The following is a 26,762-nucleotide window of genomic DNA, read 5'->3' as shown; positions in this document are numbered from 1 at the left end:
GGGCCCCAACCCTTCAGGATCGTTGCCGCCACCATCATCATCATCATTAAAACCAAATCAACTCAGATACTTCCAGCGGAGTTGGGAGAAAGAGTCCCGGATGCAATTTCACCCCTTACCCCACCCCCAACCCTCTCCCTTGCTTTGTTTGGTTTTTTCGGAGAAACTTGGAATGAGACACACCGATTTAGGCAAAAATCTTAAAAGAAAAAAATAATAAAAGAAAGAAAGGATCCCGCCTGCCCTCTTTTCTCCCGGGTTCCTCTTTGTCCACAGCAAGCTCCCCTAACTTTGGCTGCGCAGGTTGGAGAGCGCTACTGAAGGAGCTCGGGACTCCGAGACTCATGCGCTCCTGGCCCAGCATGGCACGGAGAACGAACCGCTGCTCTTTATAAAGACCTAAATGTCGCAAGAAAAGGATAATGGTGACTGACAAGGGGCACGGAAAGGAGAGGGGAACCAAACGGGGCGCCATAGTTGAGGGCAGGCCCAGGCTGGCCCCTCTTCAATGTCACCAGGCCGAATAGGTTCCATATGTCCGTCCAGTCCACATGGAGGGAAAGGGGGCGGGAAAAGCTGAAAAAAGTCAAACGGTGTGTGTGTGTGTGTGTGTGTGTGTGTGTGTGTGTGTGTGTGTGTCTATGATGGGGGGATGTATAAGGGTAAAAAAAGTCTCGGTTTTTTCTTTTACTTTTCTGGAATTGAGATGGGGTGTTCTAAATATCTAAATCTCTGTCTGTCTGTCTGTCTCTTTCTCTCTGTGTACCAAAGAAAGGAAAAGGAGGTTGGAGTGTAAGGGAGACATAGAGGAAGGCGTGGAAAGACAGATACAGAAAGATAGGGAGAAAGAGAGCAGAAACAAAGTAAAAAAAGATAAAGAAAAAGACAGATTGACAGAAAACAGAGAGACGAGAGAGGGGGGAGGGAGGGATAGAGAGAATAGGGAAAAAAGAGCAGAGAGAGAGAAGAGAAAAGCATAAAGGGAGAAAGAGATGAGAGAGAGATTAATTTTAGTCTAGGAAAATTAGAATAAAAAGGAAGGAAGGATGGAGTTCAGCACCTCAGTTACTTCATCCTGTGTAGTTTGAGGGAAGAGAATAAAACAGTGTAATACATACTGGAATTGAAAAGGAAGATTTTGTTATGGATATGCCCCTGCTCTTCTGGTCCAAAATGAGAAGGTGGGTTTGGCTTTTTAGAAGGATAAAAGTGAGAAGACAGAGATTTCCTCCCCCCCCCTTTATTTTGGAGTCAGAAGGCTTTTCACAAAGAAAGCTGTGAAGTGGAATTAAGAGTTAGAATACTAGTTCTGTTTTTATCAAAACCTTTATTAGTGTTATTGTTATGGTTTTTAATATTGTAAGATGTGTCCTGAATCAGTTCACATTATTCTCTGACACTTCAATTTTTGCCCCCAGCCTGTGTTCTGAATCCATTTGTCACCCCCTTTTCCAGTTTCTAGTTCCATAATCGATTTATGATTTTTGATTCTGAAATGTCTCCCTCCTCTTTTCAACAATTGCCTAAATGGAAGGCAGGGAGAAGGAAAAGGAAATATTATTTGTGTTGAACACTTCCAAAATCTAACAACCTCCTTTATATTTTTCCCATGATGCACTAAAGAAAACCTAAGAGATTTAGATTGCTCTGTTTCCCTCTGTCTTTATGTCTCTTTTTGACTCTGTGTGTGTGTGTGTGTGTGTGTGTGTGTGAGAGAGAGAGAGAGAGAGAGAGAGAGAGAGAGAGAGAGAGAAAGGGAGGGAGAGAGTGTCTGAATTCCAGCACTGTCTTAGCATATATGTTCTTGAAAGGAGAGAAATGTTCAAGTTATTTTTATATGCACTTGGGAGTGGGCTCTGAAATATGTATTTGTGTGTTAGTCTGTAATTTACATTCTTCTCTATCCTCTCTTTGTCCCTTCTCCTTTTCCTCACCTTGGGCTTAGTCCTACAATTTCTTTTGTAGGGAAAATTAGTCAGATTTTTCTCCCTCTTTCTTCCCCATAAAAATTCTTCCTTATTTAAAATCTCACAGAACTCATACCTTAAGACCTTCTAAGTAATCCTAAGATTAAAATAGATTTTATTTAAGAGAAGAGAACTGAAGTAAATTAATGGTGGAATGTTGTGTTTTCATGAATTGTTCCCAGTAGACCCAAATCTTTGTCTTGGACAACTTAGAAGACATGGGGAAAACTTTTTCAGGGGCAGATATGGTTCATCTTTAACTCACCTCAACGAATCAAGGGAAAAGAAGGAGAGAGGCTTTTAGTTGCACTATTTTGTGAAAGCAACCTAGAGCTAAGTGCTTGTATTGGTTGTTACACCTCTAAACCAAAAAATAAATGAGATTCAAGCCATTCAGTGAGATGAAGAGATCATGGTGAGAAGAATGGCATGGCATTCATGGTCATTGTGTCTTGTGGAATTATATGCCTTTATTTTAGATAAAGGAGGAGGTGTAGGAGCCTTAGCCTACCCAGGTTTGAGGGAGAATAACAAAGGCCAGAGCTGGGTTGAGGGGGTACCAAAGGAAAATTGAGGAATAGAATACACCCTTATGTTATGGGGGTTGATGCAGTTCAGAGGAGATTGTTTGGCAAGGACTCGAGAAGAGGCTTTCTGCTACAGGTGCCTTCAGAATTGCCTGGATCCTACTTTTGGAGTTTCTCACGCAAAACTGTCTCACAGTCTAATTCTATTTTTTATCCATTTGAAATCAATTGAATTAAATCATTGAAACAATGTTATACAGTTCTTTTTCTTTTTCTTTCCTCTCCCTTCTCTCAAAATAACACAATCTATTCTTCTTTTCAGAGATCTCAAGCCTGACTTTGGTCATTGACCTGCATAATAGAGTGCCCTAAATTGGAGGTGGCCTCCCACATTTTCCCCAAACCCTCTAGAGAGTCAGGATAAGAAGAGAATGTAGAAAGGAGGGTGCTGTGTTCTATCAACATGGTGTGTGTGTACTCACTGGTGCCTGTATGTGCATGCATGTATGCTCAATCTCTCTCTCTCTCTCTCTCTCTCTCTCTCTCTCTCTCTCTCTCTCTCTCTCTCTCTCTCTCTCTCTCTCTCTCTCTCTTCTCTCTCTCTCTCTTCTCTCTCTCTCTCCCCCGCTCCGCTTCCCAAAACTTTAATCCAAAGATACCGAGGTCAGACTTTCTGTAAGGAAGAAAAAAGTAAGGGAGGAAAAAGGTGGAAGGGCCATTTTTTCCCCTCCACACTCTGGCTTTTACAACCTTCCCCAGCTAAGGATTCCATCGTTTCCTCTGTTACCATTTCCTAAAAGATCAATATGGAAATAGATACTCCAACCCCACATTGGAATCAGTGATCTTGAGCCGGGGAGTACTCAAGTTGCCAACTTCACCCCCACTTCCTGGGTCCCAGCCATCTTCTTCTCACCCACTCTACCACCCTACAAGACTACCAAATTCAGATCGACAGGAGTGATGCCTCCCTGGGTTAATTTTTCATCCTCCGAATCTCCCCCTAAAAATAAAATGGTCAAAATCAATTTGGAGGTGAATGTGGAAAGGAACATGGGATATGACAGAGAAGGATAGGGGTAGGAAGGATGCTGCCAGGAGCTACTCTCAGTCCAGTTTAAGCCATGAATAATTAAAGGTTAGTTGCTCAGTTGTTCTGATTTTACTACATAAAGGTTTATGCTGGCAGAAAGAGTTAAATATCCCACTAATAGTGGTGGTAAAGTTGGTTGGCGAAAGGCCAGGGAGGAGTGAGGAGACAGAGGAGGCAAATGGGAAAGGCTAGAGGAAGTGGGAGTGGTGAAGTGGGAAGTTAAAAGTTGGGGACCTTTAGAAATAGGGACGTGTCAGAATGATTTAAACCTCCAGTTCTAACTTAGTCCAACTTTCTGAAACTCAAAGAAGTGGCCAAGATGATCAGGATCCCTTGTTTTTCTCTATGGCAGCTCTACTCCTTTTTGTAGGAATACCAACAGGCTTGGATGATTGAGTAAAAGTGGTCAACTTCCTACCAGACTTCCCACCTGACAAAGGCTGAACCCCACTGTGCTAAGGGGAGTAAGGGCAATGAGCTCAGCCTTTCTTAAACGTGAAGAGGATTCCATTCATCCATCCCAATCTGAACATTTCAAATGCGCTCTCTCTCTCTCTCTCTCTCTCTCTCTCTCTCTGTTCAAAGACACCTTCACTCATTCTAGGAGAAACTTTGGAAACTGTCCCCAAATCCTACTTCACCATTCAGCGCCTGCTAATCAGGGTCCGGCAGCAAACTAACTATTAAGGGAACTTCCTTTGTTTCAGGAGGTTGGAGGAAGGCTGATGGGCTGTGAATTCATTTCCTTGTTTTGTTACCAAGGAGGTAGGGGGAGCCTAGGGCATCAACCTCCTGCTGGACTCGACTCCTCTCAGGACACTTCTCTCTCCACTTCTATTGTCTTTCCCTCTACTAAGCAGACTCTCTCCAACACTCATTCATAAACACACAATCACACAATAACCACAACTTGGTTTCCTTCTAGGGATCCCACACAAACAGCTATAGAAAACTTCTACTTTGGCTAAATTAATTCTAAAAAAAAAACTGCATAAAATAACCTCTCTTCCCCAGCCCCTAAATCCCTTTTGCCCAACAGCTCCTTTTTCTAGGAGAGCTGGGTGCAGATGCCCTTGGCTCTCTGATCCATACTTCTATTGGAAAAACAATGAAAAATGGGGCTGAGTCTAGTGAAGGGATGCTGGTAATATCGGACTCGAAGATGTAATTTTTATATTAGGTCGTGATCTTTTACTGGGTTTATATGCCAATGAGGAATTCCTAGTTTACCAAACTTATACATATTTTGCCTTAATTGAGAATCACAAATGCTGTAATTTAAGACCTCCAGCTATAGAGCTTTCATATTAACTGTTGATATATTACTGTAAATTTTCTGAAATAATCAACTCTGGGAAGCAGGGCAGACAGGGTGGAAGCGACTCAGAAAAAAACTCTCTCTCTCTCTCTCTCTCTCTCTCTCTCTCTCTCTCTCTCTCTCTCTCCCGCTGAAACAGTACCGCTTCCACATCATTTTCTGTGAGAAATGATTTATCGGAGACACGGCCATAAACACCACAACTCCATCACAAACACACACAGGCGCGCATACACACAATGGCAGGGCATACCGGTAGAGAACTGACACCCATATTGCAATAAATCAAGAAAAGATTGGAGAGAGAGAGAGAGAGAGAGAGAGAGAGAGAGAGAGAGAGAGAGAGAGAAATAGTCCTAAAATATCTATGCGATGCCTCAATGGGTATAAATACACATAGCACCATGTGAAGAGAAATGGCAGGAAATGAAGATGGCTATTTGTCACATTTTACGACAATAACATTAATAACAAACAATAAATTTACATGGACATATAAGACACGGTAGGTAGTGAGAAATCCCTTCTACTTACAATAACCCAGCCCACGTTGTGGCTCCGGCTCTCGGGGCTCTTTTATTGCTGTCTCCCTCTCTTTTTCTCTCTCTCTCTCTCCCTCTCTCTTTTTTCTCGGGATATAGGCTTGTTTTTTAAAGGACAGTTGAATTGCACGTCAGAAACAGGGAGACCATGTCTGCGATTTTCCTGACGAATACATATCTATTCTGCAACCTCTGCATTAATTATTTAATGAATCACGTGACCAGGAGGGGGGAAGGGGGTCTTTCGATTTCAGGCTCAAAGGACCACTATGACCTTCCCCTTTCAGGAGAAGGATTTTTTTTCCTCCAAAATAGGTCTCCCCCACCCTCCCGACGGGGGAAAAAAAAACCCCACCAATAGAACCTTAGCTGAGTTCTCTCCTCTTCTCTAAATTCACCTATAGATGTCTAACAATCAAAGCGGAACCCATATCTCCTACTTTCCCTATTCTGCCTCTGAAGAGGTATAAAAAATAATCTGGCTAGGTGCCTAGTTGGATAGGAGTGGGGGCCGGAACCCAGTGCAATGCAAAAGAGTTTCTCAGACTTCCATTTTACATATTTTAGAAATAATGTCTCTCTAATACTTTTACCATCCCTCTGTATTTTGTCATTCTCTCTTCCATAAACAACATGACTAAAGGGATCACCTCAAGAGAAAAAATCTCTCAAGTTCCACATTTTAAAGAGACTAATCCATGACTGGCTGGGGGCTCCCCGCCTTTTTTTATTTTTTTGGGTTTTTTTTTAAAGCCTCCTTTACTGAAGTTTCTAAGGGTGTAGGGCAGTGCTACAGGCATTTCCACAACAGTCTTCCAACACGAAAACTTTATGTTTTCATAGTTACTAAGGGAATCTAAACCAAATAACTGGACATTAGCACGTTCTAGAGACAAAGAGCAGTACAGGAACCTCAGCACAAAGGACACAGACACACAATCTCTCTACCTATATCGAACTTCTGTCTCTATCCCACCCCGCCCCCTCCTGACACCCCGACACCAGAACACGGGACAGCTGCAGATCTGAAATTCTTGGGAGGGTGAGGGACAAGAAAGAGACTTTGAAGTCCAGAGTCTTCATCTTCCCTATTTCTCAGGTGTTAGAGGAAGACAAAGTGTGAGTTGGAGAGAAAGGAAGAACGACAGAGACACAGAGAGACAGAGACACAGAGAGAGACAGAGAGCCCTTCCAACACAAAGGAGTCCGCTCAAATGTAAAAGAGAAAGAAGGAAATAATAATAAGGTCAAAGAAGGAGAAATTTTTTCAAGGGACACATATGCACACACACACACAGAGAGAGAGAGAGAGAGAGAGAGAGAGAGAGAGAGAGAGAGAGAGAGAGAGCAAACTCGAAAACTTTAAAATAGGTAAGCAAGAAAAAGTCAATTAAAAGTCTTCCCTTTTACCCAGGTAAAATTCATCCTCTGTGCGAGGGATAGAAACAAACAACAAAGCATAGAATAAAACATAAACAAAAACACAGAAAAATGGGGGCACTGAAGAAAAAGACCATACTTGGCTAACATTCCCTTTCTTATCTTCAGATTTTAACTCTGAGTACTGCCTAAGCACAGCTTCATTACAGAAGGGAAGGGGAAATCTTAAAACACGAACCCCGATGAGAGGAATTTGAAAGGATAAGGTGTCTCCCTCCTCTTTGTTTTGTTTGGGGTCTTGGACAAAAATCAAAGCAAGGGAAGACTTCCACAAACACAAGTTACACTTAACAAACTACACTCTAAATGTCAACTACCCTCCAAACCGAAAATTCTAACAAGCTGCAGTCACGCTTCGCAGATAGCCAGAACAGTATTCTTTCAGCCATCAACCATCTCCCTCTTCAAACCTATCAATTTTTGAAGGTGTCCGATTAGTACACCAAACTAGAGGAATAGCAAATGGGGAACAGACTTTATTGTCCTAATTATAAACACCTAAATTATTGGATTAGGGCAATCTACTTACTCACACATATTCGAACCCACTGACAACAATATACAATAAAAATGTATGTGTATGTAAAGTCAATACCACCCCAGCCCCTACTAAAACACTTTCCAAGTTTCTTGAAATCAACCCCCAAAATTGATCCATTCCCTTGCCCCCAAAAAGAAAAGCACCCCCATCGAATTCCAAAACGTCTATGGCATTTCGAGGAGAAGGAAAGCAATATTGGTTGATATCTGGCATATCCTGCGAGACGGCAAAGCAGGGAAGAAATATTCAATAAAAGGAAAGACAAGCCTTCCCGGCGGCCTTGGTTAAAAAGCCCACACTCAGTTCCAAGAATGGGAAAGGCGGCGATCAAAATAAACAACCGGCCCAGCTCCAAGCTGGGCGGTTTCTCCCGGCCGATAAAACGGACGATTATATAGCTGAGGGGAGAGATTGATTTACGCATCTGAACGCGCCGGTTTTATGGGCTATCACAAATCCGTCAGCGCTCAACTCACGCTGGGAAACTTCCCAACTCTGTGTTCCAGGCAGATCCTACTCGAAACCGAAGATTTTCAGGGAGAATTACCCAGACCTTTTGCCCTGGCCTGATCAGTTTTTCCCGCTTTTAACCCAAATCCAGAGTGCTTCCTGACCCCGACCCCCATTACCTTTCTTTCTGCAATCTCGGTTTATTTTCCCCTGGATTGCCCAGGTTGGCGTAGAGGGACTATCGTGGGGGAGGTGTTAGCAATGAAGAAGAATTTGGGTTAGGGGAAGAAGGGGGGGTAAAGAGATTTTTTTAAAAAAGAAGAAATCTGGAGGAACCCCGAGAAAGTGCTGAAATCCCTGCCTGGATCTGAAGTGGGAAGTGTTCTGAGAAAGGATGGTTCCAAGCCTGAGACTTCAGCGCAGCTCGTCCTTTCCAACTGGGGAAAGAAACTGAGTGAGGGTGTGAGATGAGGGGGAGGTTATCATTATCCCAACCTGGGGGGAGGCCAGGCTAAGAAAAAAAAAAGAAACCTGGTCACTCTAAGATTGCCACGAATTTCAAATCTCTGCAACCATATTGGTTCTTTTTATTATTATTATTATTCCTGATTTTGGACTTCCAAATCATGACTACTTAGGGTTTTTTTTTTTGACCCCTAAATCCTCTCTCCATCTCTCATGTGATTTTTTTTATTACTTTGTATAACTGCAGGTCTCCCTCTCTGCCTCCATTGCTTCTGTGTGAGCCTCTTTGTGGATTTTGTCTTTAATCATATCTGTAATTTGTTGCTGGTGAGGCCTAGATCAGAGGAGTTACAGTCTACACAGGGAGCCTGTTCTTTGATTCCCACAATCACCCTACCCTCCAAACACCGTTTGCTGATCTGAAGCTCTGAGGAGGTCTAAAATAGCCCCTTTGGGGAGGGATTGCTAAATAAAGATTGCTGTCACGCTTCCTTCCCATGTGGGTGCAGAGAAGCATTGACAGCAGACTCCCCAAAACATAGAATATCTACCATCAAATTCCTACCATCACAACTAAGACAAATGGTCCCCAGTCCATTTGAGCTTCCAATCTTTATCATTGTCTCTGTACCTAAACTAGTCTTTGTCTCTGTCTCTAAGGAGTCAGTTTATTTCTGGTGGCTTCTGAGCACATTCACACCCAGGAGTTGCCATTCTGAGGGGATATATTCCTGTTTCTGTGGCTTGGTTATTTTCTGATGATGTATGACTTCTCTGTTAGAAAAATCTTCAGCTGAGCTGAAGACCTACCTAGAACAACTTGGCACAAAGAGAAGGCCTCCCTTTCTATCTTTCCCTCAAAGTTTCCTTCCCAAAGCAAGGGATGGAGAGATATTAATTGTGTATAAGGTGATGTCTATGAAAAGAGAGGATGCAGAAAAAACAAAATCCAATGGATAAGAAAGGGCATAGCTTCTGAACAAAAGAATTACTGACACTGTTTTGTGTGTTGTGGGAAAGACCTGCAGTATTGTGATCAGGATAGGAACCCAGGTGTTCCTTATCACTTGGTCCTATGAGGCCTGCCTGCACCTCTCCTGATCTCTCCTCCCTTTGTCTTTGTGTTTCCTCCCAGCTCTTCTTTCATGCAAAGCACAGAGAAATGGGGAGGGGGGATTGCATAGAGGGCCGGAGACAGACCCTCTGGAGCAAAGATGCTAAAGCAAAAGGATATAGTGAAGGAATATGAACAGATTCCTCTTTCTCCCTTCCTCCGCCTCTACTCCTCCAGCTAAAAATCTTAACCATTTTCCTCAGTGAAGAAAAATAGCCAAGGGATAATACCAGAGGATTTAAAAAATAGTAGAAATGAAGATGGGACCTAGCAAGGGTAGGGAAAGCTGTTCTATACTCCCACAGAAGCCTCCTCTCTCCATCTGGAGGGGTGAATCTCCCTCTATTCCTCCCTGTCCTGGATTGGAGATGTTACACAGCACAATGTCCAGTCTCAGAGGTCAAGGGGCTTCCGAGGTCATTCTCTGGTTATAATACTTAGCTAATCGCCTAGAAAACGTGGCCTCTCCATGAACTCACTCTCTCTCTCTTTCTCTCTCTCTCTCTCTCTCTCTCTCTCTCTCTCTCTCTCTCTTTCATCCCTCTCCTTTTCTCTCCCCCTTTACTCATACAAACTGATAAAGCTGCCCCAAATTTTGACTGGTCAACTTGTTTATTTCTCCCTCCCCAGGGAGTCTTATCTCCCAAAATAATTCTGAACCTCGAGGGGAAAAGAGGAGAAAGTAATAAAAAGAGAAGGAAAGAAAGGGATGTAAGGTAGGGTGGGAATCCTATTGGAATGTAAGCTTCTTGAGGACAGTGACTGTCTTTATTTTTTGTTTGTATTTTTAGAACTTAATAAATGCTCTTTCGTTTCCTTTTTTTTCAAGAAAGAAAGAATATTCAACTGTCAGATAACAGCCTCTACTGTGTACTAAAGTTTCTTTTTTTTCCCCTAGAGATGAACATATATTTATTTAAATACCAAAACAGACACATGCACAAAGCACCAAATTAACAGTATGACTCAAATCCATATTAAGGAATCAATGGCAGAACAGTTAAGATTCTGTTTTCAAAAGGTAAATAGAGGAAAAATCATATATATATATATATATATATATATATATATATATATATATGCATGGCTCTGGGTAGATTTCTAAAAGGTATGTATGGATATATATGTATGTATATATACATACTTATGTTTCTCCGTGTGAAATGTATATATACATATATGATATAAATTCATACGTGTATTATATGAGCCAAACCTGAAAACTTCTGAAACAACCTCATATCACTTTCTCTCTCTCTCTGATTTTTCAATCTGACTGACATCACAGCCCCCAGTCTGTTCAAACAATCTCCAGTTGTCAAGTTTTGCTCTTCCAAAGTATCCGTCAAAAAAAAAAAAAAAAACCCAAACTGTTACTAAAACCGTCACCATAAAAAAAATAATAAATGAATGTATACATACATACATATATATGTATACATATATATATCAGATGCTTTTAAAAGAAAGAGGAGCAGAAGCAGGAGAGTAATTCTTATTTCAACTGGTTTCTTAAAAGGGCTCATAAAACCATCAGAAAGCGGCCAGCCCCAAACACCACATTGTTACCTTTGGGTCTCTCTTCTCTTCTCGCCTGGGCTCCACGGATCCTATTCATGATGACCGCCTTCTTCCAAACTGAGAGAAAAAAGTTTTCAACTTTATGGTTCCAAATTTTTTCCCCCTCGCAGATCCTGGAGAGGCGGCTAACACTTTTTTCCCCCAACAGACGGTCTGCGGAGATTTGCTGTGGAATAATAACAAAGGAGAGAGGATACGTATTTAAAGAAAAGAAGTGATTAATGGTTTTCTGTATAATTCTCGCATTTTTCTTAGCTCTTGTCTACACAGAATGGCTGTGAACTTTAGGTCCCATAGAAATCCTTTTTTCCCCTACGATCCTATTCATACCTTTCAGGGGACAGCTTTGATTCGCTTCTATAGAGGAGCATTCCTGGGGGGCATATGCTTTTTAAGAACTATTTTTTTTTTTTAGCATTAAGGGCTGCATCTCCGAGCATCTAAACCCAGCATTTCGTTTCTAGTCGAAACAAAGCCTTCTCCTTTAATCGCTAGCAAGGAGAAAAGTTTCCTTTTTGTCTCAGTGGAGCATTTCATTAGCGAGTGAGAGCTGGGCCAGTTCGAACACTTAGTCCCCTAGGCCACCAAATGGGGGCCTCTGAACCCCTCTCTCTATCTCCTAAGCCTGGTTGACGTTAGTTGGCCCTCTTGCCCACTGACTCCCATACCCAGCGTATTCCTGAAGATTCATTGTCATACACACCACATAAGGGGAGGAAGTTAGTGTTTTTTCGACTAAGGAAGATGTCACAAAGTAACAACGCTATTTAAAAGAGCTAACTTCCTCTTTGGGAACAGTAGGCTACTTTAGATACAGCAAGGGATGGGAGGTCATAGTAAGGACTGACTATAGGAATTAACCTCCTTTGTAAGTCAAGGCTGTGTACTCGGACATTAAGCCAGAAAATCAATTGCTGTTCTTTTCCATAAAGAACTCTCCCCCCTAAAACACACACACACACACACACACACACACACACACACACACTCTGGGGGCAAGTGGACCTTCAAAGCCCCAGTGCTATTTGGTCCCCCAGTCTCTGTTTCGATACTTTCTATGAGAAAGAAAATGAAAATTAATACAAGAGAGGAGCTTCACAAAAGAGGCCATTCGTCTTCTTGATTATCTATTTGCTTGTCAGAGTTTGAGCTATGGCACCGGCCGGCTCCTTTGTAATATAAAAATCCTCCAAAAACCTGCAAACACCGAGAAACATCTGTGCAAAAAATTAGACTCATTAAGGCGTTAAACACCTCTGAGGAGAATGGTACCAGAGAAGTACTTTCCCAAGTCGCAAGAAAGAAGGCCTGCCTCTGGGGAATTGTCTCACTACCTTAGAAACTAAACTTTAGTCTCTAAAGTGAAGATTACTGGGAATCCACAGAACAGCATTCTCTGTGCTTAGAACAAATAAATCACAGTATCCAAGTCTTAGCAGGATTTAGGTTTCTTGCGCTGTACCATTAATCCTTTTTCAAACCAATTGGGGAGATGATTTGACCCTCCTGATCAATTTCTGGGTAAGGAAATAAAACTCAAACAAAACAGGAGTGCACACCCACCGATCACCACCACCAAACAACCACCAAAACTGGCTACTATTATTTAGGTTCAACTGAACTAGAAAGATTGCTTTTTATCAGGCATCTTGAAAACTCTTTGACCTATTCTAATAATACATATACCATACTATTTCTAGCATGTCACATCAACATCACCTGTATCCTTAGATTTACATCAAAGCTTTAACAAAAACACAGTCGAACTAGTCACAAGGGAACCAAAATTTATTTCTATTTTCACTATGAACATGTCATGGGAAATTTCACACTGACTGCCAGAGAGGTATCTTTCTGCTCCTGAAAGGAGCAAGTTGGCTTTGCAACAGGAATTATTTGGAATGTCAGGAAGAGCACACGGAGAGGACGCACACAAAATAAAATAAAATGTTCATAGTCTTAATCATCATCATAATTAAAAAAAAAAAAAAAGTAAGTCGAGAAAAACAACAACAAACGGTCCGAAGGCCCAGAGCACCTTCTTCCAAACAGACCGGGGCACACAGTTCTGGTTGCTGGATCACATTCTCGGTCGGAAAACGGACTGACTGTTCGTAAGTGGAGGCCCCTGCCTCAGGAAGAGCCTCTCAGAAAGAGAGAAATCAGAGTTCCAGGGTCCTTGTGTCTTAGGGCAACGTTGCTGTGCTAAACAGGTTCCTAGCATTCACAAGCAAGGTAATTAACCTGCCAGTGTCTTCATTAGCAGGGGATACAAACGTACTTTACATTCTCTTAGTCTCCTTTCCCCCCCTCTCAGCCTCAATTTTCTTTCTTGATACAATGGTGCCAGGCACCCCTACCCTCATCCCTGGTCTTTCTACTTTCTCTTTCCTCCCTCCCTTCAGCACTCTCAGAACACATCCCTATGCAACACGTAGGAAGGAGAGTTTCCAGACATCATACTGAGCAATAGTGGCTAGGGGGGGGGGGGGGGGGGGGGGGGGGAAGAGACACACTTCTAAATGAGTCAGAATTTTTTTTCTTTAACCATCGCAAAACAAAACAAAACAAAAAACTGCTCTATCTGGTTGTCTGAATATGCTCAGGTTGGATGCCTGGGTTGGGATAGGGAGGGGTGGGGAAGGGGGGGACCGAAAATCCAGTCAGTCTTCAAGAAAGAGAGCCTCATTTGTTAGCGGGAGCGCTGGTTGTCGAGGTAATGGCAGGCAGAGAGTCCGTCCTCTCTCCGGCAGACTGAGCATGACAAATGGGCCTGAGGTTGGCGTGATTAAAGATGAAACATGGATCCATCTTCGCCAAATCTGAAAACTAGTATCTGTAGCCTTCGTCTCCACCTCTCTTTTTTTTTCTCAAAAAAAAAAAAAAGAAAAAGAAAAAGAAAAAGAAAAAATGGAAGAAAACAAGAGCCACGAACTCTGTGCTTCTGGGGGCCACTTTTGCCCCCTCTTCTGTTTCTTGCTATAAATAAAATTCCCCTCCCCTCCTTTTCTTTATTATTATTATTATTTTCTGCAGAGACAAAATTTCCTGGTCCTAAGCACCACTGCCCTCCCACTTTTTCTCCTCCCCCCTCACCCTCCCACTGATCTCCACTCCCACCCCAATAAATCCAAAGTCTCCCCTCCCTGAGAGGGAGCGTTATAGTGAGGTGGGGGTTGCATTGGCTCGACTCTGGGCCCCTCCGGAGGACCCCGATGTGCTTGATCGGATCTTCGTGTTGGGTAATTTGTGGTCTTTTTTCCATTTCATCCGGCGGTTCTGGAACCAGATCTTTATCTGGCGCTCAGAGAGACAGAGGGAGTGAGCGATTTCCACCCTCCGCCTCCGGGTCAGGTAGCGGTTATAGTGAAACTCCTTCTCCAGCTCCAAGACTTGCTGGCGGGTGTAAGCTGTCCGGGAGCGCTTTGGCTCCCCTCCGTTGTAATTGGGATTTACTGGACGGACAAGAAAAAGGAAGAAAAAGAAAGTTTTATTATCCTGGAGGGGAGGGGTAAAGTCCCTTCTGAACACACAAACACACACCATCTCCCATCCTTCCCACCCCACCCAACCATGGGGAAATGGGAGGAGGGAAACCTCCGTAAAAGAGAAGTAAGAGTGTTCCCATAGGAAGAAGGGGAGGCGGAACCTCGAAGTTTTGTGGGGAAGAGTGAGGAAGTATCTTCACTTGGCTCCAATCCGTACCCTTCTCTTCTAGTCTAGCTGCCCCTGGTTGAAGGAGTATGACCAAGGCGGGGACGGGGGAGGGGGTGTCTAGAAGTTTCTCTAAATTTCCCCCCCTCCTCTTTCCGAGCTCCCAGATTCCAGGCGGCGCCTGACTGGGGAGAAACTTTTGCCTAGTTCCCGGGACCAAGGAGACGGGAAGCGAGGAGAGGAAGGGGAAAAATAAATACACCGAGTTGACTCAACCCACTACTTAAATACAAATTACTAGGTCCCCCCCTTCCTCCCACCCATAGCCCCCACCCCCAACATCAAACTTCACTTAAAGCTGCTCCTCGCAGGAGAAAAAGTCGCTGGTGAGAATCGCGTAGAGGATGAGGAACTGACTTCAAAGGCTCGGGGCCAAGCAGGCCATAAAAATTTATGGGGGATGTAATTATATGGCTCTGAAAATAGGCGACAGTAAATCTCCCGGAATGGCGATTTTACAACGGGGGCAATTGGCTTTCCCCCTTCTTCTCCCCCTCTTTATGACTTGGAGGTTCCCCTCAGTATAAAGCTAAAGAAGTGTTGGTGGGGGGGAAAGGGGTGTGGAAAGGAAAGTGCATTTTAGTCACTTACCGGTGCTCACGTGAACTTTCCGCATCCAGGGATAGACTACGGGCTCTTTGCAAGAGGAATGGGATGGGCTGGGGTGAAGAGGGTTTTGACCACAGGGCGGTGGCGGGGGGCTGGGGCTGACCGCCTCGCAGCGCTGGCCCGGTTCAGGGAGAAGGGCCCCTGCCTGCGGCTGGACTGGAGCCCTCGGGGAAAGCACGGTCGGCGGCGGGTGGCCGGGCTCTTGACAGGACGCATAGGTCTGCACGGTGCAAGCCGCCCGCCGCCCGTACCCCGCCTCGTGCTGGAAGCTGCTCTCTCGCCTCTGGCCGCTGCCGTAGTACCCAGACGAGTGGTTGCTGGGTAGGTAATCGCTCTGTGAATATTCCTCGCAGGGAGGGAACTTGGGATCCACATAGTTGGAGTTGATCAAAAAAGAACTCATAGCCATTAATTTCTGGGAATTGCCCACAAAATATACTAAAATTTATTCCGATCCCTGACTCGTTTTCCTGTTTCCGAAAGCCCACCTACTTACTGTCAAGTGAACTAAGTTAGGGGGCCACGTGATCCCCCGAGCCAATAGCCGCTCCGGCGGCGATTCCCGGATAAGGAAATCTGTTCACCCGGACCCTACTCTAGCCAAAGAGCTGCAGCATTGAGAGGGTTTTTTCTCCCCCCTTCTGCTCTCCCCCCACCCTCACCCCCATCATCAGTATTTACATAGGGCCAATGCCTGTGCGATCTACCCCCCTTCTTTCTCTCCGTATTCAGGGTCTCTGGGGACTGGGAGCAAACAGGAAAAATTTGGGGGTGACGAAGGGAGTACCCCCACTGAAGCTTCCACTCCAAGATGGGGGGGTTCAATCTTTGCCCTCATCATCTTCGCCCACTGTCTTTCACCTTAAGGAGCAGGAAGGCTTTTTTGAAATCCAAGAGTAGAAAGGGGAGCCCTAGCTTCTTTCTGGAGAGGGCAGTTCAGTCAGGAGATGGGAAAGGGAATTGGGAAGGTGTCTCTCCGGCTGAGTTCTCTTCTTTCTCTAGTGGGTGTAGGAAAGGGGTGGGGGTGATGGTGGGAGAGACAAGACGTCGGAGCCGCCCGGGTGTGCTGAAGGGGCTGGCAGAGATGAATTGAACTGGTTGCGGATCGATAGAAAATTCATCCACTAATTCGGGGATACCTTGACTTCCAAATCGCATTTAGCTGCTCTATTAAGCTGATCTTGTCAGTCTGTCCCTCAATACCCACTCCTCCCACTCCTCACTCCCCCACCTTACTCCAGCGTCAAGAAGCGCCCTTTTTTTTTTTTTTTTTTTTTTTGAGAGAGAGAGAAAAAAAAAGAGGGAGTCTGGATATGAAAATCAGGATCTTTGAGCATTAAACGAGCAATAATTTGTTAATATCAGATACATCTGAGAGATACTAAGTCAGAGAAGTACTATTGCTAGTGTGGACAGGAATGCTAATATTGTGTCTAATGTGATCTGTTGAAGCCCCAAGGGTGACACCCTCCCAGTCTTTTGTAATTGTTTATATCAATTGTGTTTAAATAGCATCTTATTCTGAACTGAAAGTTGAAGAAACACTTACTCCCTCACCCTACGCTCTCTTTAGAAAGAAATACATATTTGAGGAGACCGGCTTCCATCTCTTTCCTTTTCCAACTCAACAGCCTCCGTCATTTGGTATTTTTTATCCCTGATTCCGCCCCCTCCCACATATATAATATATACTTGTGTAAGACAGAGAAAGAGAGACAGAGAGACAGAGACGGGGGAGGGGGGAAGAGGTTTTTTGTTGTTGTTGTTTTTTGTTTTTTGTAACTCTGGTCTCTTGAGAAAGAGCTAAAAAGAGGTAAAATGAGAGAAGGAGCCAGGCTATTGTGGGTTCCCTAGGGCTAGGAGCTGAAATCTCAGGTAGATAAAAATCTCCTCCAATAAGGAGATATTGAGAAAGACAGATATGTAGACACTCAGAATTTAAAGAAAAGAGCGCCCTTCTGGTTACATCACTGGATCCTTTTTATTCTATCCTCTATTTTCTCTTCTGGGAAAAACAAAATGAACGGAGTGTTTATGTCAACTACATATTCCCCTAGATACGAATTTGTGACCACAAAATTCCTTACACAAATTCGGATCTACAGGGTATATACAGAAGACAGAGAGATCTTCTTGGCATACAAATCCTTCAGTTCGTTTACTCTGAGCACAGTCTTCGTGGATTGAGGGGGGGGGGGGAATAGTGATTGGTTTGGTTTGGTTTGGTTTGGTTTTTTGCCTGTTTGTTTGAGAGGTGAAGAAAGAGCAGGGCGCTGTGAGGACCCGGCAGGGCGGTTAGCTTAGCCTGTATTTTGAGGTGTCACTGCTCTTCCAACCCCTGGAAATAGATGCGGATGATTTCGAAAATGCTCGCGAGCTAAAACCGTAAGCTGTTCAACTCCCAGGCACATGAATTATGAGACGTAAACATTGGCTAAGTACAAAAGAAGGAAGGGTCACCCAAAGGCTGAGGAGCAAAAGTCAAAATTTATACCCTCTGGCTTCCCTCTCTCTCTCGTCCTCCGCCCCCAAAGAACTTTTCATTTCAAAAAAGGAAAACAGAAGACCAAAAAACAAAACAAAACAAAACCAAAAAACTCAAACCTAACAACAACAACAACAAAAACCCACCCAAAACATATAGAACAACTACGGCTCCCTTCTCCCGCTTTATCCTTTAGCTCTCAAACAAACGAATATCTCGATAGTTATTTTCTCTGGAGCTTCTCAGAGGAACGAAAGGGCGACGGAGTGGAAGGGAGAGGGTGTCATAAAAGTCCTTTTTAAAAAGTCTATTGTAAAAAGAGAGAAACAGCTGTAAAGAAAAAGGCAAGGAGGTGAAGCAGATGGGGCCGAGGGTATTTAATGATGGGCAATTCCGTTTACAACCTGAGAAAAAGATCAAAGGCGTTCCATTTCCGAACGAGGGGTGATGTAAAACAATAAAATATTCATCCAAATGATGCAGCAGCCCCACTCTTCTCTATTTGGAAAAGAACTGAGTGAAAAGAGAATATTCTATGAGAAAAGAGAGATGGTTCTCTGATTCCTCAGTTTCAGGCCCGCACCCCATCCCGTCACTGATGTCTAAACTACCATACATTCAAGCCACCTGGCTGCTTGGCAAAAAAAGAGATCCAGAAAAGAGGAAAAAACAGGGAGGAGTAAAGCAGTCGCTGGAATGATCTGCAAATTGTCTTCAACTTTTCTCCATACTCTGCTAAGAGGATGGACTCCAAAGCGAAGAGAGTCAAGGGGCTGAGTCTAATTAGAGATGAGGTTCTAAACCTGGAGTCCACAAATCCCTAAATAATGAATGGTTAGATTTCAGGGGCTCTGTGAACTGGGATGGGAAAAAAACACATCTTTATTTTCATTAACGTCTAACTAGAATTTATTATTTCATTTAACTATTTAAAAACATTATTCTGAAAGTTGGTCTATTTGGTTTCAGCAGAGTGACAAAGGGCCCATAACAGAAAAAATTAAGAATCCATTCATTACGAGATATTTAATACTATTTTTTCCCATCCTTACTTCCCAGATGATTTTCAAATTTCCCTGTAGTTTTTTTTTTACTAGGTATGGGGATTTGTAGGTATGGAAGCCCTCTCTATTGCCTAAAATCATATGAGTAACATTCATAAGTAATACTACATTCTCTACACAGTCCCTGAGCCTGGGAAAATGCTGTGTTCTTCAAATGAGGACAGCAACAACAATAACAATAATAACCCTCCTCAATAAATAGTCAGGGAACTCTGTGTTTTCAGAAGGCCAAAAGCTCTGGTTTGGTATACTGAGAGATTCACATAAGAAAAAATTGAAATTTGATCATTCCCCTCTCCCATTTTAGACACTTAATTTCATATCCAAGAGTTTGCAGTTCTCTTGTCCTTTTCCTCCCCATGTGACATCATCATAGGAACATTATGTAAATCCTGCTTTTCCTTAGATTAATTTAACACCAATGGCTACGAAGGTAGTGATTGTGATTGCTTTTTTTAAAACTAGTATTATTTAGGTAACAATTTGCTCCGGAAGAAGCCGAGATATTTGAGTTTTCCCTGGGCAGCAGACAAAAGGGTAATGATAGGAACATCTCCAGCACCCCTAGCGTCTAGCTTGGTCCTTTCAAAATCTTACGAGAAGCTGTGCTCTGTCTTTTACTGGGCTGCAAAGCCCCCACCAATCCTGGTCCTCAATCCTCACCTTCTCTGGTCCATTCCCCACACCCCGTATCTCCTTTCCTTTACAACTAGGCCCTTTGCTCATAAACCCGTCGGCATTTCGGAAGTTTAAGAAGACGGATTTGCAGCTGGGGTATCTCTAATGCTCTACATTTCAAAAGGGGAACCGGCTAGAGAAGCGGGGGAGTTTGCATCCCCTCCGGTTTCACTCCAGGGAGCATAGGGACTGAGACCCAACCTCCGCTTTTTAGTGGTGACAACCGCACAGTAAGAATAAAACCGAGTGGGGTAAAGGGAATTTAGGGCCTGACCATAAAGCCCATAGAGTCTGCTATACTTCTTCCAAGGACTAGACACCTGCCAGGATGATTCCCAGACTTCCCCTCACCCCTACCCTAAACATGCCCCCCAACGCACAATCCCAATACGGGTGCAATGAAGGAACGAAAGATTCTTCAGTAACTTTTAGAACCTATTTTGTCTGACACAGACTCACTTCAGAAAATAAGCATAATCTTATTAAAAGGCCAGTGCCCTTCTCCCTCCGCCTCGGAGCGCGTCCCCTCGCGCTTCTTCGCTAGCACCTCTTTCGGAAAGCCACAGGTTGAGAGCGTGACCTCTTTCCTGCTTCTCCGCCTCCTCCCGTAGATGTACGTTATGTCAACTAGAGAGTGGGGCCAAGCGGTGCGAGTCATTCTATCTCCCTGGAACCGTTACAGCACCCCTCCACAGACCAACTCATGGGGGTGGAGGAGAAAGAGGCAGGAAAAGGGGATCAGAGGGAAGGGACAGAATAAAGGCTGGAGGGGAAGAGTCAAAAATACTCACAGCTGTCGGGTTAGGTCCTCCCTTCGTTTTTCTCGATAAGATAAGCTCTCCTTTTCCACTATTGTAGGAGAGATAGACGGAACCGCGACTGCGAGGAAAACCAGTCAGTCCCAGGCCCCCTCCAAGACTAGAATAGGACTTTTTTTGGGGTGTGTTTTGTTTTTGAAGCCGCAAGTTTTCGTATTAATCTCATACTTTGGCAGTCTTTGTTAAACAGCTAGGCGTGTCACGAGTCTCCTGAACATTTTAATATCTGTTAGACGCCGTGACCTACGTTTCACCCCTCTCCCGGTCTCTCCCACTAGCAGGCCGTTTCTATAATACGCTCACATAGTTCGCTCGGTCATATTGAATTTTACTCAGGTCATTACTTGGGAGAAAAATGACATGGCAGGAATTTTATTCAGCTCTTCCTCGCTGCCTTGAATTTTCTCCAGAGTCGGTCACTTCCAATCCTCCGTCTTGCACTCCCCCCCAATTCCTTCTTTAACACTCACATTTGGATACAAACCCGCCCTACCCTATAGGCTACCGCAGCAGCCGCTGGGATTTTCGAGTAATCAAATCTATTTTTTGGCCCTGAGACTTGTTTCCAAAGAGGGCACTAGAGATTGGGAGCCTGGGCATTTTCTCTCAGGGCTGGTTCTCCCAGACAGAGTCGGGATGAAGAATAGGGAAGGGTAAAGGGAAGTCAAAAATACGAGGGTGTTTGGACCCGAAGGAATCCAGCGAAGAACTATTGACTAACTAATGCACCTCTCTTTGCTCCCTCCGCCCCGACTTCTGCCCTTTCATTTCCAGGACATCCTTCCTTCCCTGAAAGAGTACCACACGCACCTAACTTCTTAGTAGTGTTTAAGGCCACAGGTTCTTTCTTAGGCGCTAGGGAAACGTATTCCCTATTTCTCCGGTCCTCCGGCAAGTCGGATTCCTGGGGCATTTGCGAAAATTACAAAGGTATTAGGCCAAATGGGGTGGGAAAATTCAGGAGCATTGGAGAGTAGTTTTTTAGTTACATTAATTACAGAAAATGCATTGGGTCTTAAAGAAATTGGATTTTTTCTTTTCCTTTTTATAAATCTGTTCTCATTCTTTAGACCAGGGAGCAGATGGTGGAAACATTCCAATTGTAAGAAGATAATTCCTTTCTTTCTTGTAATATTGTTGAGATATATTTTAAATAGAGAACCTCTTCTGCTCTCCCTCTTCTCTGATTCTGACGGAATCAGATTCAGGCCGGCTACGCGAAGTGAGAGCTACCTGTTCCTCCCAGATCGAGCACGAGTTTCGGAATGCAGAATTTTCAGTAGCAGTACTCGGGGACCAGATAAATAAGAGATTTGTGTCACATTCTTCTTGACTGACCAGGAGTAGACCGGTCATTTCAGAAATACTGTAACACTCAAATTCATTTCTACTTATCTATGGGTGGCCTTCTCTTCTTATTTCCAACTCTGAAATTCACGGAAACCCTGAAGTTCGGCAAAAAAGGGAGAAGGGAAAAGAGATACTGAGCCTGCCACCTCTTCATAGAGGTTGCTTTCTCGTTTCCCGTTTCCCGAATTCCAAAAAAGCTAGCCCCGTTCCTTCTGAGACACCCGGGAGAATGAGAAAAAGAAGTGGAGAAGGAATGGAGGCCAGCAGTTTAATCAAAAGACAGAGTCAAGTTGTATTTTAACATCATCCTTGCTCCTTTCTCTCTACTCCTTGCCTTATCTCCAACTTAGAGTGTAGTATAAAGCCGAAAAACTAGGATTATCGTTATCTATGCACACACTCCAGGCTTTCATATATTAAATACTCATATAATAATGTGATGACATAGTATAATGTAATAGACATTCATTTCTATGCCTACAAGAAGCACATGCGTCGATGTTATAATTACAGCCCTTCTCTAAGTATATATATCATCGTTTGACCTATAAATTAAATTCTATAGGGTGTGTCGAAGATGAATTTCTGTTAGCTTGTTACAAGAGCAAGAGATAAATGTCTGGAGGATAATCTTCCTTCTTGCTTAGCCTCTTTGCAAATGTGGAATTAGGTTGGGAATTTGACTGTGAGCAGAAATTGGGGGGAAGTAAAGAAATTAGCGGGAGCTTCAAAGTTTCAGGAGATCAAAGAAGGAAAACGAAAATACAAGGGAGGGGTTTTGATGCCTGTCGGGTTGAGGACATAATACCCATCTCCTCTCTTTCCACAACCTCAGTCTCCACTTTAACTGTACGTCCCCAGGATTCCCTTTCAGGAGATTGTAGTGTCTGGGAAATTAACAGGAGGGAGTTGTTAAGCTAGTCCTCCACCAGGGCCAAAACAATGTTAATAATGATGATGACCGTTGTCATCATCATCGCCATCAACATATTTTGGGTCTTCACCTTTGAAGACTTCGTTTGGCTCTTTTTACTGTCCTACAGGGACTTCTCTCTAATTGGATTTAATAAATGTGTGTAACTAAGTTTTAATTAGATTCTCTTACAGTATAGCAAAGATTATCAAGAGGAAGGGAATAGGAATTGATATTTGATGCTCGAGGTCCTTTCTAATATAAAAATTCAATTCGCTTCCTCTTACCCCATTTCTCACTTTTACTTCTATCAAAACATATACCTCTTCCAGCACTATTTTCAGAAAAAGATCACTATTCTTGATCTTCCTCTACTCCTGGCTACTACCTCTTCAACTACCCCATTTCTTCCACTTCCTATCTCTCCTTGTCTCCTGCTGTGGTCTTTCCAAGCGCGCCTCCACTCAGTTTTTCTTACTCATCCTCACTAGCTGTTTGTTTTATTTCTTTTCCATAAATAGCGCCCCCTCTTCCTCCAAGTCTACATCTCCCCCTACCCTTTACATAATCTCTTGAGCTAGACACATTCTCAGCTCCAGTTTCATGACGAGCATAAACTTTTGACCCTCCAACTTCGTGACCTTTTCAGAAATAACGCCAACTTAACAAGAACCCCAAGGTCGAATTCTCCTCTGCCTACCCCACAAACCCAAATTGAATATTTTTCTCTCCATCCCCTTCCTCCTCTCTAATCACCTGACTCTGATTCCCAAATATTGATAGGGGAAGAATTCGTGACTTAAATTTTCCTTGTGAGATTTATTGATTTCCTGAAGACAATAACTGATATTCCTGCCTATTGCATCAAATCTCTGGTTGTGATGATAGAAAGGTTATGATATTGCTACTTTCACCTAGTGTATCTCTTCCACCTATGGTCTCTCCTGAACACTGTCAAATTGCTTCCTAAAAGAGATTTGGGAGATTTACATTTTTATTTTATTTCACTGAGAATTCATAAAGCACTGAGGTGATTTGGGAATTTACTTCTTTGGAGGATGAAGAGTGGCAAGAGGCACTATTGGAAGTGGGAGGGTGCTAATTTCTTCTGGGATTATGGCTAGGGGTGGGAAATATACTGGAAGAGAGTTCTGAAATTCTTGCCTGGGTTGTAAAGACAAGAAAACAGGGGAGAGAAACAGGAGGCAGCATTTTGCGGGCCCTTAACGCAGCCTCTAATTCTGTCTGGCTGTGAACTTGGTCTGAGGCGGACTCTACTGGTAGCTCCAGGACGTTACAGCTTCTGCTTCGGGTAAAAATCTCTACTCAGATCAACAGTATTAGGAAATCACAGCTTTCGATTTTTTTTTTTTCTCCTCAAAGAACATCTTGCTATCGATCTTTCCACACCCCTCTTCCTCCCTCCAGAGAAGGAAAATAAAATTTCCTTTTTTTCCTTCTGGGTTCCTAGAAATCATCACCCAAATTCTGATCCCTTTAATCCAGATTTGAAGTGTTCTAAAGGAGAGGTCCCAGGAAGACCAAAATGACGGAGACTGAGTTTTTGCCCCTCACTAGGAAAAAAGAAAAGGGAAGAGGTCCACATATTCAACAGGCTCTTCTTTCGCTTTTCTTCCAAAATAAATCTAACAACTGCTTCCTCCCTTCTCAACTAGTTCTCTTCCAGGGAGCTATTTTCTTCCTTGGGGGTGAACTGGCTTCAGGAAAATAAGGTCCATTCCCTACAAGCAAGGATCTCTTTGCTTCCTAGCCCATAAATACAAAGCTCAGAACACCAGGAGACGATTTGAAGAAGAATGCGAGGGCATGCTCCTTTCCCCTCCTCTAGAGTTTGAGGTCCAAGAGGTACAAAAGCTTCGGACTCCACAGTCAGACCTGGCCAGTGTGCGCAGAGCGGTGTTAAAATGGACTTGGGGGCAGAGGAGGAAACCATGCCTATTCAGAAGGATTAGAATGTATAGATAATTGGGCAGTATTAACAGTTCAAGGTCCTTTCTTTCCACCTCTACTTTGTTGTTTCTTAGAAAAAGAACCTAAAAACACGAGTTCTTAAGAAAGAAATTTAAGGAAAATGGTAGAGTTTACTTCAAAGACAGAAAACCTATGAAGGAAGGAGAAAAGGTGAAAAAGAGAAGAGAAAGAGAAGATAAAATGAAAGGAGGAAGGGGAGAGAAATCAACAAATTGTAACGGATATTTTAGCTCTTTTTCCAAAATCAACTGGACGCTCACATACATCTAAGGTCCCTCTTTAAGACGCATTTCCCCCCAAACCGGCTCTGATCCAGATCTGGCTCCTATCTCCATCATACAATCACAGAGAATGGGGGGAAGGGGACGAAATCACACCCCCAAGGGGAAAAAAGCCCTGCCCCCTCTCCCTACTCCATACCCACCGGCCTCTGCACCAGGCTAGGAGGTTGTGCCGGCGCTGACCCCGCAGCCAGGGCTAAAGCGAGTGGCTACGGCTAATGTATTCAGAGAGCTAGGCTTGGAGCCCCACGTAGCCAGCTTCTCCTGCCCCGTCTGCTGACCTCCGAGTGATCCCGGACTCTATGAATTATTGATGAGATATGAGCGTTGATTTCCCCTTTCAGGATGCAAACTCCATTATAGTGTTAAAATGGCGATTTAATCGTTCAGAATAGCTTTGGTGTGTTTTTTTTCCAACTCATTTGTGTCTCCTTCCTTTTCATTTAATTCTCTTAATTAAATCCTTTAACAGATTTTAATCACTTTTGGAGGGAGGGCTATTTAAAAAAAAAAAAAAGGAGCAACACCCAACAGCTATCAAACCTGTGTTTTACCTTCAGGAAGTTTGTGGTTTCAGGGAAGATGTGTCTGTAAGCCGAGAGACAGTGGTATAGTGTCCACAGAAATGGGAGAGAGAATGAATTTTTCGTGGAGACACACCCCAAAAGGAAAGACTATTCTGTCTGATAGAAAGACTACTGAATCTTTCCTTTTCGAGCTAAAGGAGATGACAATTTAAGAGGAGCCTGTGGGAAGGAAGAGAGATTGGACAGAGGAAATGGAATTTAATTCAGCACTGAAATGCATATGTGGAGGGAACATTCAGGGAGACTCAGAATTTTAGGATGAGTTAGCTCCATTATTTCGGGATCCGATTTAGTGTCTCTAAATTTGTGGGGATATTAGGAAAGACTAATTCCCCTTGGGGTGCTGGAATTCTCACCCTAAACCCCTCCAGTTCCAGGCTCTTATCTGGCTTAATTAATATAAATGTGTAACAGTGCTTCACCAATCGATGAACACCTCAGTAGAAAGATTCCTAGGGCCTAGAAATCTGATTATACCAAGAAAGAAGAGGGGAGGGGAAATTCTATCCAGATAGTCCAAGTAGTTCTCTGATCTCTGTCTCCCATCTTTTGTTTACTAGACTGCAGCCAGCAAACTCGGCCTTCCCAAGGAAGGTCAGTTTACTCAACTCAGGTCCAGGGCTCATTCTTTCAGTTCCTCTACCTCCTTCCTCCCACAGCAAGAAAGAGTTTTAGCTGGGTAAGGCTGAACCACATAGTCTCCCTTATTTTGAATCTATTCCCCTCCCGGAATCTCCAGCTTCCTTCCTCAGACAAAAATTCAGACCCGAAGGAACAAGGAAGAAGATGTGTGGAGGAAATGGAAGGAAATGGTGTTTCTATGGGAGTCATACTATGTTCCCCAACTCTTTGCCAATAAATAACCCTCTTCAGGAACAACTCGAGGCTCTCTACTGTGTCCTTCAGCTACTGAAGTGTTGTGTCTGTTTTCTATTAAGGAGAGGAAACAATAAACTAGAGGCATATCCAAACCCTGTTCAGGAGTTCTCTTTCCTGTTTACACTTCTTACTTCCCCACCTATGCCAATGGGAAGGAAATAAATAAAATAAAATAAAAATAACAAAATTGGAACTGCTGAAGGTTGAGTGTTAGGATGAACTCAGAGGGAAAATGAAACTTTAGTATCTGATTTGCTTCCTTTTTCATTCCTTCTCATCTAGGAAAGATGATGAATCCTGATCCCTGTAATGAAGTCACTTGAAAGAAGAGTTAGACTCTCCACTGCACAAAGT

General features: G+C 43.4%; 2 protein-coding genes and 1 non-coding gene across 4 annotated transcripts in view; all 3 read right to left on the bottom strand.

Annotated features, from left to right (window-relative positions):
* HOXB3 (homeobox B3) overlaps positions 1 to 24,803 on the bottom strand; it is a 41,498-nt gene extending 16,695 nt beyond the window's left edge. Inside the window, exons 1-2 of one of the 2 annotated variants that reach the window (XM_031966101.1) lie at positions 20,380 to 24,803; positions 11,027 to 11,204 (exon numbers count right to left, since the gene is read on the bottom strand). The gene's annotated coding sequence lies outside the window, so the exon portion shown is untranslated. Of the gene's footprint in view, positions 1 to 11,026; positions 13,533 to 20,379 lie in introns of those variants that run through there. The other variant, XM_031966100.1, reaches the window with a different exon arrangement.
* On the bottom strand, positions 13,544 to 20,380 carry HOXB4 (homeobox B4). Its single transcript, XM_003768357.3, has 2 exons — positions 15,344 to 20,380; positions 13,544 to 14,493 (listed from the first exon to the last, which is right to left on the bottom strand). Exons 1-2 carry the CDS (start codon positions 15,768 to 15,770, stop codon positions 14,198 to 14,200), a joined length of 723 nt encoding a protein of 240 aa, XP_003768405.1. The 5' UTR covers positions 15,771 to 20,380; the 3' UTR covers positions 13,544 to 14,197.
* Positions 17,423 to 17,572, bottom strand: MIR10A (microRNA mir-10a). The gene has a single exon (NR_105725.1). It is a non-coding gene; the product is annotated as a microRNA mir-10a (primary transcript).
* Positions 24,804 to 26,762: the final 1,959 nt, after the last annotated feature.

This window comes from Sarcophilus harrisii, chromosome 4 (assembly GCF_902635505.1).
Source record: "Sarcophilus harrisii chromosome 4, mSarHar1.11, whole genome shotgun sequence".
Classification (NCBI taxonomy): domain Eukaryota; kingdom Metazoa; phylum Chordata; class Mammalia; order Dasyuromorphia; family Dasyuridae; genus Sarcophilus; species Sarcophilus harrisii.
Note: the sequence above shows the minus strand (reverse complement) of the source record. Positions and strands in the feature narration are given on the sequence as shown.